Here is a 12,411-nt window from a genome sequence, read left to right on the forward strand (position 1 = left end):
CCAGCGTACATTGAACAGGCCATAAGAGACTTGTTCTCCCCTACACCACCCCACACACTTTATGTGTTTGCAGATAACACACCTATTCATCCTAGAACATTCATGGAAAATCCGACTTTAACACTGGCAGATTTTCATATATTCTATCTGAATTAGGAGAACGGCATCTCCCAAACAAATTCTGCATTATCATGTCAGCCTTTTAGAGAAATACACTGGATATTGAAGTTGCCCTGTTTCTGAACGTCATCTGCTTTCACTAACGATATTGGTTCCTCCCTCCCATTAACAATGATCGCTTTCATTTATTGACAGATTTCCAGACCGACCAAAATCCACTAAAGGTTTCCATTCTCCAAGGTCATTCCAATGATAGAGACGCTTCAGACTCTGTGGAGGACGGCTGCTGTGCCAACCAACAACTGAACCAGAAAATGCAGATCCGAACAGACTCAGGCTCCCCGAGTTTACAAACCGTGAGTACAGCCTGCCCGTTGCACCCCACGACTCCTCAGAGCATTACGAAAACCGAAAACTCACAAGAATTCACCCAGATGATATTTACCACCATGCACTGTGTTTCGTTTGTCGTTGCCCCACAGCTGTAACCTGTCATCCTTGAAACTGGAACAGCGACTTCCTTTTCCATTTGCATGTTATGCCTCAGTCACCGGCTTGGGGCGCCTACGACCTCCTCCAGAAATCACAGCAGAGTTCTCTGTTATACCCTCCCAGCTGCCTGCCAACACATCTACGTAGAGTTATACTCCCCGCTTCCCCCCCACACGCACACAATTTCTAATGCCACTTTGGGTTCTAAATGATCAATTTGGGTTTAGAAACGTGAAGACATTATCAGCATAGTAAACACATAAGAGTGGCAGAACCCAGGAAATATTGCAACCTGGCTGATAATGCTTTGGAATTTATTTCCATATTGGCAGCTCGGAAGTGAACTCTATGTTGATTAATTTTGGCAGCTACTGTCTGCTGCCTTAACCCGCTGAGAATCTACCAGAACATTTTCTTGACATTCCTTCTAAGCCTGAAGGTAAGCCAAGGCCGGGCCCAATCTACGACTTGTATCTAATCTGTGCTTCATCATTTTCAGCCTTAACTTTGACTTGGTCTTGCATGACCAGATTCCAGCGGTTGGCGATTTGATCTTTTAGGTACTAGATTACACTACAAATTTTAAAAATTCATCACTCTGGTTGAACTAATTAGATATATTTTGTTTTGGTATGATTTTATTTATTAATATTTACTCTTTTTTCTATATCGGTTTGGGATTTTTCTTTGTGTTGTGTTTTCACTTTATTGCTGTTTGTGTTATGCGTAGATACTTTACAGATTGCTTCTAAATTAAGGCTGACTGCTTTTGTGTGAAGCTACCAGACAGTTAAGCAAAGGTTAACTTAGCTACTTTTGTGGTTCACCCTGAGAAGGACTGTGTGGTTGCTGGAGTAGGGCGTCCAACCCCCCTTAACCAATAACACAATTTCGTACAGTGAGGTATTATTACCTCTTACAATTGTTATTACTAACAGATCATTGAAAAACGGTCCATTCATGAGTCCCAAGAGCCAAACCTACCTTGCTGTTAAAATTAATGGGAGAATGCAAGACATGGTATTCAACAATATCAAGATTATTGATGAAAAGATGAAAAAAGACTTTACACAGTGGCCCCAACCACATCTATCACTATGGGGAAGAGTTCATACTGTCAAAAGTGTCCGAGAACAAAGAGTTAAGTAAATCTTCGGGATGCTAGGTTTACGGATGCATGCAAGAAGTTCTGCTAAACAGACAGCGCCACATTAAAACCTATATCTGGGCAGGATGTAAGCAAAGACTTAAAACTACTATTTCCAGTAGCCTCCAGCTTCTTGGTATGAAAGTGTACTATAGGGCTCAACAGCTATCACAACTGAAGTTGTTGTTTATGAAATCTGTAGATAGGAACTCTTAGTTTGTCAGTGAGGAACACTGGTAAACAAACGTGTTGGAACTCACACTTATATGCCACAAGCAAGGTTATCTTGATAACCGCTAAACAGTTAATCCATTCTCTTTTTAAAACCTTGAGTAATTTTCAACACATCTGATGGTCAACATGTTCCTATGTGGAGAGACTCCCATTAAGGCACAGTGCCAGGCTCTCTACTGATTACTCATTCACCAGCCAGATGTAGATTCCTTTTCAATTTCTAGGCTCAACGATTTAATAAATGACGTGCTGCCAGCATTCCACTTTGAAGACTCACATTTGTGGAAGTAAACCCAGCAGAACTGGAGCTCTTGAATATATTCTTTTTGTCTTAGATGTAAACAGAATGAATGTCCTATGGACTTGGCCCAGTGCGAGCTGGAATCGTCCTAATGTAATGAGAACTTTTGGATACAAAACTGCATCAGTCCCACCAAGAATCTCTTTGAAAGTGAACTCCTCTAGTGAGGCCCTGTTTATCTTGCTGGGTGGGAAGGACGAGCAGTTCTGTCTCCAGCAGTTCTGCTTATACAAAAGCTTCCTGCTCCGCAGAGAGCTGGTGTGGGATGGAGTGGTGGCTGGTGACGGACTACTTTGCCTCTTGGTGCTCATCTTTTCCCAACATGGACTTCTCCTACACCAGCAAAATACCATCACTCACATTACATGACACTCAAAAACCCAATAACTGTTCTGTGGGCTGACCAAATGTGTGAATGACAATTACCAAGCTAATGGCTCAAAGGGGCCTGGCTCATTTTCCACTCTATGTAAACCAGTTATGGAATGAGCAACTATTAGTCCCTTTAGGGATTACTACCATTAATATGAATATTGAGTAAAAACTTTCTTTCAGACAACTGAAAAGGGGCATTGGAAAATGTTGCCTAAAAATAGGCCTGTTTTCTTTTAATGTTTTCATGGATTTCATGGAAAAATGTTGTTTAAAAAGTGTTTAAGGCATCTCAAACATGTGTAGAAAGTTTCTTCTGTTTATGGATATCAAAGAGAAGTCTAACGAAAGAGAAACTGTATTAAAACAGCAGAGGTAAATCAGGGGATTAATTATAGTCTATGCACATTTTCCTGCTGACGCTTAACCTCGGGTACTAACTGGTCTCCAGATGTACCTTTGTTGCTCTGCTTCAGTTGCCTCAACTCCAACATACGTGTCATTGCCAGGTGTCAATTTTTTTATCACTCAATATCAATGTAAAAGTTTATTAAATAGAATTGCCACCAAACTGCTCATTTGCTGAGACGAAGCTGACCCTAAATCCAAACATACTAATTTCAGTTTTCCAAGAATCAACCTTCTGATAAAGTCTACTGTTATATGTTTGCTTATTATTTCAGGATAAGACCAACTTCACCTGCCAGGCCTACAGCTCAGAGTGTGAGACTCAAAGAAACATGTCGGAGAGCTCTCTGAGTCCAAGTCCCTCTCCTCCTCCTCTTCCACAGGACCAAATGCAGGGGATATTCCGAACCAACCAAGGCACCCTAGCCAGTGGCACGTTCAAGGTTTGTCCTGGTGAAAAATTAAGACGGTACAGCTGTGAAGAGACCACAGATGGACACTATGAGCGGTTCAGCAAGGGTGGGCGGGATCAGTTTCACCCGTACAAGAGGCAATTCAGCGAGGACGTTTTCCTGGACGCTCACCAACCAATGGTCCTTGCACAGCACTCCTTTAAAAATGAGGAAAGAGCAGGAAGCTTTGAGATGATGGTCTCAAAAGAAGCCAGTGAGATGGAGCCATTTTCCGCACGTGCCCCTGAAGTGTGTTCTGAGCCAAGCTGGTACGATACGAACCACCACTGCAGCTCACAAGTCATGGTGAGCTATGCTTCTTTACTTGCACCATTTTAGGTGTCCTATTGAGTTAGAGTGTCAAACATTGCTGGAACTCAATGTTTGGGTATCTGAATAGAGGTAGTATAAATACACAGTTCAGTAGTAGACACACTGTCACTAATAGCTCCTAATTTACACAGTAATACAAACCAAATCAGTGTCCCCAGATAGCTCCAAGTGTACTTGCAGACTGCAGTTTTAAATGTATCTCACATGTTCACAAAGGGCCATTTTAAGATCTAGTTCAGAGCTAAGGAATAGTTGTTGTCTCTGCATGACTTACTTTATATACAGAATTTATCATTGGGGTACTGCGTATGTTCCTGGACATCTCTCCTTATAGCAGAGCAAAATCCTGTAAAATCTCTTTGAGAATAAGCCCTGTGGTGAAGCCTTGCCCAGTCATTGGCCCCCAAAAGATACTCAAGGCGCGAGGAGCCCTGCAATGTCCCCACCCTATCCTGCTAACCTCCTTTTCAGAGTAGACAGGAAATGAGACCGATACTCCAGGTCCGCATTCCCCATTCCGTGGAGTTAACTCATAATGGATGGAATAGTAGTATGCGAAACTGGCTGGAATCGTAAATTCTAGCCACAATATATCTCCACTACTAAATCTTCTAATTAGGGCTTTTGTTCACAGTGTCCATGGATCCTACACTTTACACACTGAGGCTAGTGCTGTGTCCCTGATAGTGTCCACTGGTAGATCACCTTATATAGAGACATGCTTTTGAAAGATCACCTTAAATACAAACCAAATCTGGCAAACCGCGGAGTAACCTTACTTTGAAGGAAACAACCAGCCCCATCTAGGTCTGAAGGTAAAAGACACCTAAACTAGAGGAGTGGTGGATGTGGTTGGAGGAGGACAGAGGGAGCTTGGAGGATTCAATATGTACAATACGCCTCCCTACTGCATATAAAGTAGGCCTTGGTCCTCCCAATTCTAGGAGTTTCTGTTGATACTAGTGTGTGGTGCCAGGGAAAGGTAGAAAAAAAGGTGAGGGGAACTCTTCTCTAAAAAAGAACACCATGCTAATGTCTTTTTATAATAATACTCCTGCAGGGTTCAGAAGTGAAGCTAACGGCAAGCCTCCTAGTGAGACCCCAGCAGGAAGCGCGGGCCGAGATGTACTGTTACCAGCCACCATCCCAGCAGATGTACTGCTCACCACAGCCATTTCACCAGGTGAGATCAGGGCATTCCATCCGCCTGTGCACTTGCTCCAACAGAATGTGAGATTCCGGCATCTTGCTATGCCTCTTTGACTGCCCTTCTGCTCCAGACTGTTTCCCTTCTACATTCAACTGTTAATTTCCTGCACCTGAATGTGTAAATCTTGCAGCAAACTCGGACCCTCACTTTACTCTCGCTACTTATGTATCTTACTGTACACTTCCACCTAAAGCCGAATATGCACTTCCTGAATCTCGCTGCATCTAAGTGTGTCCTCCGGGATCGGAGTAGGCCACCTGTGCGTCTTGTGTCATACTATGCCATTCTGTATCAGGAATGTCTCTCACGTGCCTGATACACTCCCTCCATCATCCAGCTCTACCTCTGCCCACCCCTCAATGTGCCATTCTTGTAGCAGAATTTGGCCCACTGCGAAATATACAGGGGTAGGGACTAACGAAAACGTAACTTTTACGGGTAAATAGTACAGCTGCTTTCTATCCATTACACAAGGTACTTTTTGCAGTCAAAGCATACCTCTTTGCTTTATTATATGAGCTTGAATGCGTCCAGTCTGTTTTGACCAACCCCAGCAACCTCCACTGTCCTTCAAGTGACAGACACTACCTTTTTGTTACCACAACGAGACGTGCCTTGTGAGCACTGGCGAAATGCTCTTCTTACTCATGACCAACTTACAACAGTATGGCACGCCTGCTGTCTTTTCACAGAGGACATGAATGTATATACTCCATTTAACAGTAAGGCAGAGGTGGCAGGTGATAATGGGAAGTGGATCCTCTTCCATGGAAAGGCACACAAATGTGAGTATATCTAACCTAACCTGCATAAACACTGGCATGTCTGCTTTATGCAACATAAACTATCCTTATGGTGACTTCAGCTCCCTTTGGCAGCTCTGGAGTCCCTGCCACCTACTGATTAGTAGAGCAGAACTGAAGATGGGTCTTGTACTGCCTTTGACTTTTTTTACCGTACAAGGGAGACCATCATGTTTCCAGTTGTTGATGGCTGGAAAATTCAGACCATAAAAATAAAATCATGACCACGTGTTCTGGGTAGAGACTGTTAAAGAGTACCAAAGGCAGAATAATTTTTCAACAAGTTCATAATTTCAGCTTTGAGCTGGAAACATTTCTTTGATGTCCTGTGCTGCTCACGGTTTAGGGGAGACCTGGCCTGGCAGTACTTTGGGCAGGACTGTTCCTACTGGAACAGGGTCAAGATTGATTTGCATATGGCTGGGTCCAAACTGAGGTGGCATGGTGTACAAATTATTGATGGCTTGGGAGGCATCCTCAAGTATTCAACAATGGCAGAGATTATTTCAAGCATGCCACCCATCACTTTTTTGCATACCTCAGTGCTACTGGTTAAGTGCGATGGTTATGTCCTGATGTAGATCCTGTGCTCACTGTACCACTGGAAACAAGCTACACCTGTAAAAAAAAAACAACCACAGCATAAACATTCTTAGTTTACTTATGTTCCAGTTCAGGAAGGATCGGACCTGGCAGTTTGGGCTAGACTGTTCTTATTATTGGAGCACATTCAAGACTGATTTGAATATGGATGAGTCCAAACTTACGTGGGATGATGTGCAAAATAACCATGGACTTGAATTTTGCCCCAAGTAATTATCAGCATTCCACCCATCACTTCTTTGTTAACTTCACTGCAAAGCACTAAATGTGATGAGTATGCTCAGACTTGGGTCCTTTGTGCACAATGCCACTGGAACTAAGAGCCATATGTGCAAACATTTAGAATTGCAATTTCCTAGTTATGATTCTTACAAGATCACAATTCGTAAATAACAATTCCTGATGTAAGAAAACGTACAAATTTCAAATAGGGATTCCTAGTGGGTCTCAAACCGACCTACTGCTTGAATATTAATGAGGTAAGTCACAGTTTGGGACTCATTAGGAATGCTATGCATCACAGGGATGGTGCCCTGCTGGGGTCAGCAGGCCACCATGTCTGTAATTGCTTTTTACTTTTTAATAAAGCAATATTTTCTTTTTAATGCAGCCTGTTTTCCTTTAGGGAAAACAGGATGCATTTAAAAAATGAAAAACAACTTTGAAGTTTCATTTTTTATGAGCAAGCAGTGGTCTGTATATATAATGTAATATTTTTTTCCATTGTCAAACGGAATGGGGTCCCATTGGGACCCATTCCCATTTGTAGGTGGGTTACTAGCGCCTTCAAGAATTTGGTAAAGTATTAATATTTTGCGGACAGAATTCGGTTTCAAAACATTAATTCATCCCATTCAGATTCAGTACTTGGAAGGGACGCCCAAAATACACCCCTTCCAAATACCAAATCGTAAACACAAATTGCGATTCAGTAACGTGTTACTGAATCGCAATTTGGGCTTTGAACATATGTAAAAGCATTTTTGCTGTCAGAAACAACCTACTCCTACCAGTCCCAGCTACAAAAATGGTTTGTGCATATGTCCTCAAGCTACATCTGACTGAAGAGCCCCAACCAGGCTGAAACCATCTTGGGTAGATTGTGTCCTGGTTCAAGGAGGACCTGGGCTGGAAGTTCAGGCTGGGCTGTTCCTATTGGACCAGAGACAAGGCTGCTTTCCATATGGATGGGTTCAAACATGATGTGCAAAATAACGATGGATTGGGATGCAGCTCCAGGTAATTATCAGTGATAGATTAATTCAAGAAAGATGGGTATGCCCAGATGTGAGTCCTGTGCTCATTGTGCAACTAAATCTAAGCTATATCCAATTAACAGGCACCAACCATGTCCAAACCAGTCGTGGGTTGCTTGTGTTCCAGTTTAGGGAGGACCTGACAGATATCTCCACAAAGAAAAGATAGGAGAGGCTGAGATTTCACCAGGTCAGTGAATAGAATTTTGTAGAAAGTGAGAAGTATTACTTTATGGAGTTTGTTAACAGTCCCAATCATTCACAAGATTTTGCCTGAAGCGGACAGTTTTCAGGTCTTGCCTAAACGTTTAGGTAGTCTTTCTATAGCCTTTAGGGTAGATTTATTGTATCGATGGTTTTGGGTCCAGAGACCTGAAACCTTGCCTTTTTTTAAATAAAAATGTTTCTGTATGTCATCAACTGTTGTCTGTTATGTTGATAAAAAACGTAGTGACAGTAAAACATGAGCCCCTGAGTTCCTAGGTTTAATAGGGTGGGAACGTTTCCCAGTGTTGTGGGTAAAGGATACTTATTTTGCCTGCAGTGCCGTTGGCTATTAGCAATACTTTTGTTTTTTGAGTCATGAAACAATCCTTTCTCATCTAGTCTTGGATATGGGCTATGGAATTTTAAAGTTCCTTTACCAAGATGGAGTAGAAGGCCCACCAATAAAATACATTTGAGCATAATGCTTGAAAAAGTTGCTTGAAAATTTCTGCATGTGAACAGAAATATATACTGAAAAAGAGATTATTGATCTATGGGAGACCCAATAAATCACTGTGGAGGCTGTTGACAAGAAGGCAAAAAACACTTATGATGTGCCCAGTATGTAGAAATGACTTATGATGTGACACCAGAACCCAGTAGTTTAGGAGTGCATCCTGTACACAATCCTCTCTCACAGTTTTAGCACCTTCTGAGGTTTCTGTCGACTTGCTGACAAATGGACATTATTTAGAAATGGGCCGACAATTCAGAGAAACACAAAAGTGTTAGTATTACTACACACATTAATTGCGTTGTTGGTGCAATCGTAGGTGACAAATATAACCAGGGTGGACCTGGTCATCCAGTGGTCTAACATAGGCCCCCACAGCCCCCTCAGTGCGGGGGGGCACGAGCTCTGGGGAGCCCCTCAGCAAAAGTGGTAGGTGGTGGGCTTGGGTGGGGTGTCTCCCATCATGTACTTTGCAGTGGGGCCCTCTGAAGTTTTTTTATGCCGCTGTGGCCATCCCCGTGTGTATTATTAGGGGCAGGAGAGTAAAGGGAGGAGCAAGGAGATCTAGGAGGCCAACATGCAGGGGTTGGCATCCACAAAACTATTTACTGAAAGGCGTAGGCCCCTGTACCACTGTGGGCAGTAATAGAGCAATCAAACCTCACAAATGTGTCAGCCTGGAGTTGGCGATAAAGGGCTCATAATAACTGGCATCAACGCCATCTCAAGGCAATGCATTGCCAGTACCATGTATATCCAGTGTAATCTCTGCTGACACAGACCTGTGGCTTACACCGTCACTGTGTCTGATACCTACATACCCTAGAAATCCTGCTGCCTTACATACCTGTGCTCCTATGTCTGCCCGGTTGCTGCCAAAGTCACCCTTCCCAGTCCTGTTTGCCCCTGCTGCTTGTGTTTGCCATACTGCAACAACAAGCCCATAACAAAGACGAAACTGGTCCTGAGTTGCTTGTGTTCCGGTTCAGAGAGGAGCTGGTTTGGCAGTTCAGGTTTGACTGTTCCCACTGGAGCAGCGTCAAGACTGATTTGCATATGGCTGGGTCCAAACTGAGGTGGCATGGTGTGCTAAGTAACGATGGACTGGGATGCGGCACTGAGTGATTACCAGTGGCTGATATTAATTCAAGTATTCCATTCATCACTTTTTGTATACTTTCATTATTGTGATGTGCCATCGGAGACTTTATTATTATTCTGTTGAGGCTACAAGTGTTGAGTCTGGCACACTCCTTACCCTAGTGAATGTTCTAAGAGATGTTCTACTGGTGTTTAAGTAGTGAATATGAAGGCAGTGGTGGATGTTTGTGTTCTTTATTTTTGGTTAAGTTAAATGCTACCTGTGATGAGTGCCTTGTTTTTTTAAATGTATATAAGAAGAGAACTATATTTCTGAAGGAAAGAGAGGGCACTTACAAGAAGAAAATCTTTGTGAGCTCCAATTCAATCACTAAAATTAGAAACAATGTACCAGAGAAGGTTTTTTTAAAATACACAATATTCTCAGCCAAATGTACTTTTATTGTAAAAATACAAACCAGATTTGGGCAAATGAAGATAGGGTAGTCTAGTCTGTTATTCTCTTTGGTGTACATGCATCTCTAGACACCATATGATCAATCCCTTGCATTTAAAGGTCTAGAATCCTCTTACAGAAGGGTGCGTATGCTTGTTCAGAATGCTCATACAGTTTTCGGAGAGGGTTAGAATACCTGATTACATGTACTAGGAAGGCAGGCGGCTGCACACAAAAAGACTGAGAACGGTGTCATATATCCTGGAAAGTCGATCTCATCTGCATGGCCATCTCTGTCATCGTCCTAGGATTAGAGAAGGAGGTAGATTTGTATGCCATCACAAGCATGGCCAGTTTGGGGTAATCTGAATCAATCTCATTTTGCCCTGTTTCACTGTTAAGGTTGTATTGGGAATATGTTTCATCCATGGAAAGCCCTACAGCTGTTTCCCTGACCTGTTTATCATTTCAGCTTTCCGTTACAGATTGGCATCTGGGAGTCTGTATGTGAAGTCTCAGCATTTCACATTGTTTGTTAAATCGAACAAGCCGGTTTTACCCAGGAGTTGAAAATGTTTGAAGGCATCTCATCATTAAGAACCATTTGTGACCTTTTTGCAAGGTGAACAGCTGTGGGTTTTGTGTTTAAGTGGATATACATTTCCCTTGTACTATCTGATAATCTGTGTGGGATCCCAACTCTGGCATCCCATGAGCCTGAGACATTGGATTTAAAAAAACTCTTGGTATCATGTTAGATTTTTACACAATGAGACAAAATATTGTTTTGCAACCTGAGGAAGGGTTATTCTTTGTTCCAGGTTCGCAACTTCTGACACAAATGGTCCTCATTCAGATTGCGGTATCTGGCACTATAAAGGTGCATGACGCCAGGACTCCTAATTAGAGATGGCTGCCCCAAATGTCAAGGGGGAGGTGAACGGGGAAAACAACATTGTTTAAAAAAAAAAAGAAAACACTTACCTTGGCTGCCCATCTCCTGCCGCCGTCTCCTCCAGCCTCGCTCCTCTTGTGGTGTCTCAGCATTTGTTGGGACACCAGCACTGGCTCCCCAGCAATCCTGGCACTGCTTACATGCTAAGCTTAGCATGTAAGCAGCATCAGGATTGGTCGGAGTGGGAGTCACTGGCACTCAGACACAAGTCTGGGGTCTGTGATGTTTCTCCCTAGGTTGGAGAAACCTAAGTGTGCATGTGTCTTTGGCCGGCCTCAGCCGGCTGGCCAAACACACATGCACACTTAATGCACTCTCCGCTCCTAACCCCTCCCACCTCCCAAGGCTCAGCCCTGCCCCTTCCTGTACACTCTGCTGGCTGAGCTAGCAGATGAAAAATTATGAAAAATAAAATGATAGCAAGCTATTGTTTTGTTTTCATCTGCTGGCTTAGCCAGGGGGGCGACACCCCTTCGCCACTGCAGAGGAGACACTCCTGCTCCTTGTAGGAAAGAAGTGTGCCTATCTATCAGATGAATCAATCTCTTGTGTTGATGACATCTGAGGGCAGTGGATAATAGTCAATCTTGAATGTGAACCTTGCAGCAGGAGGCACATCCCAGCACTGGATTGATTGGTCAACGTTAATTTGTAATTTTTAATCTCCAGCCCTGGATTGCAAATGACATCTGTTGTATTTTGCACCCTTGATCAACCAGTCAAGTTATGGAAATATAAAAAATAATGCCTCAAGACATTTTCTTTGCTTTCTGATCCCTTGAAAATAAAGTACTTGTGGTTAGTCACCATGTTAGTACTAACCTCTAATGGTGACCTCATTCCAAGCAGAGCCTGTCACAGGTCATTTATTTTCTTCACACTGGAGCCCTTATTTCGTTTCTTCTTTCTAGGAGGCAGACATAGGTAGAAAACTATTCCAGTCTTATGCATCTAGATCCTTGGGTAATACAGTCTTTGTAAAATATTGTGTTCTACTAGTGGGAAATTGTGACCTCCTGGGCATACAACTTGGTCTCATTCTGGCCAGATTCTTTCAACATTCCCTAGCCATCTTCCCTTCTCAACCTTAGTTTATCCAAGTAGTTAGGAGAATTAGTCATTAGCATCCTATATATCAGTAGAGGAGCATTTTCATCAATGATTCTCAAAGGAGATGGCCTTCATTTGGGGCACACTCTTAGAACTCCTTAGAAATAACTGAATATATTCTGAGGGTAAGGCAAACATAACATGTGTTCCCCACTTAGATGTTCAAATGTTTTCCTGGCAGTAGGTCCCTATCATTCTCCCAGTTTAGGCAGTCCAAGACAGACACTTAAATCCTTCCAATTACTTTAAAGTGACCAATGCAGTGAAGGTTCTCACTGGTCACATATTATGCTATGATTTAATTACATTCAGAGTGGAGCTGGGATGTTTGGTAGGCATGTTTCCATAATAAAGTGT

The 12,411-nt window shown here is 42.7% G+C and overlaps 1 protein-coding gene across 2 annotated transcripts in view; it reads left to right on the forward strand.

The window, feature by feature from the left end:
- Nucleotides 1–12,411, forward strand: part of FOXN1 (forkhead box N1) — a 400,073-nt gene that overhangs the window by 260,230 nt on the left and 127,432 nt on the right. For both annotated transcript variants that reach the window (XM_069226168.1, XM_069226170.1), the window contains exons 3-5: nt 316–476; nt 3,350–3,832; nt 4,920–5,042. In XM_069226168.1, the coding sequence (XP_069082269.1) occupies nt 316–476; nt 3,350–3,832; nt 4,920–5,042 (767 nt within the window). The remainder of the gene's footprint in view (nt 1–315; nt 477–3,349; nt 3,833–4,919; nt 5,043–12,411) is intronic.

The sequence above is a fragment of the Pleurodeles waltl genome, chromosome 3_1, assembly GCF_031143425.1.
Source record: "Pleurodeles waltl isolate 20211129_DDA chromosome 3_1, aPleWal1.hap1.20221129, whole genome shotgun sequence".
In the NCBI taxonomy this organism is placed as follows: Eukaryota; Metazoa; Chordata; class Amphibia; order Caudata; family Salamandridae; genus Pleurodeles; species Pleurodeles waltl.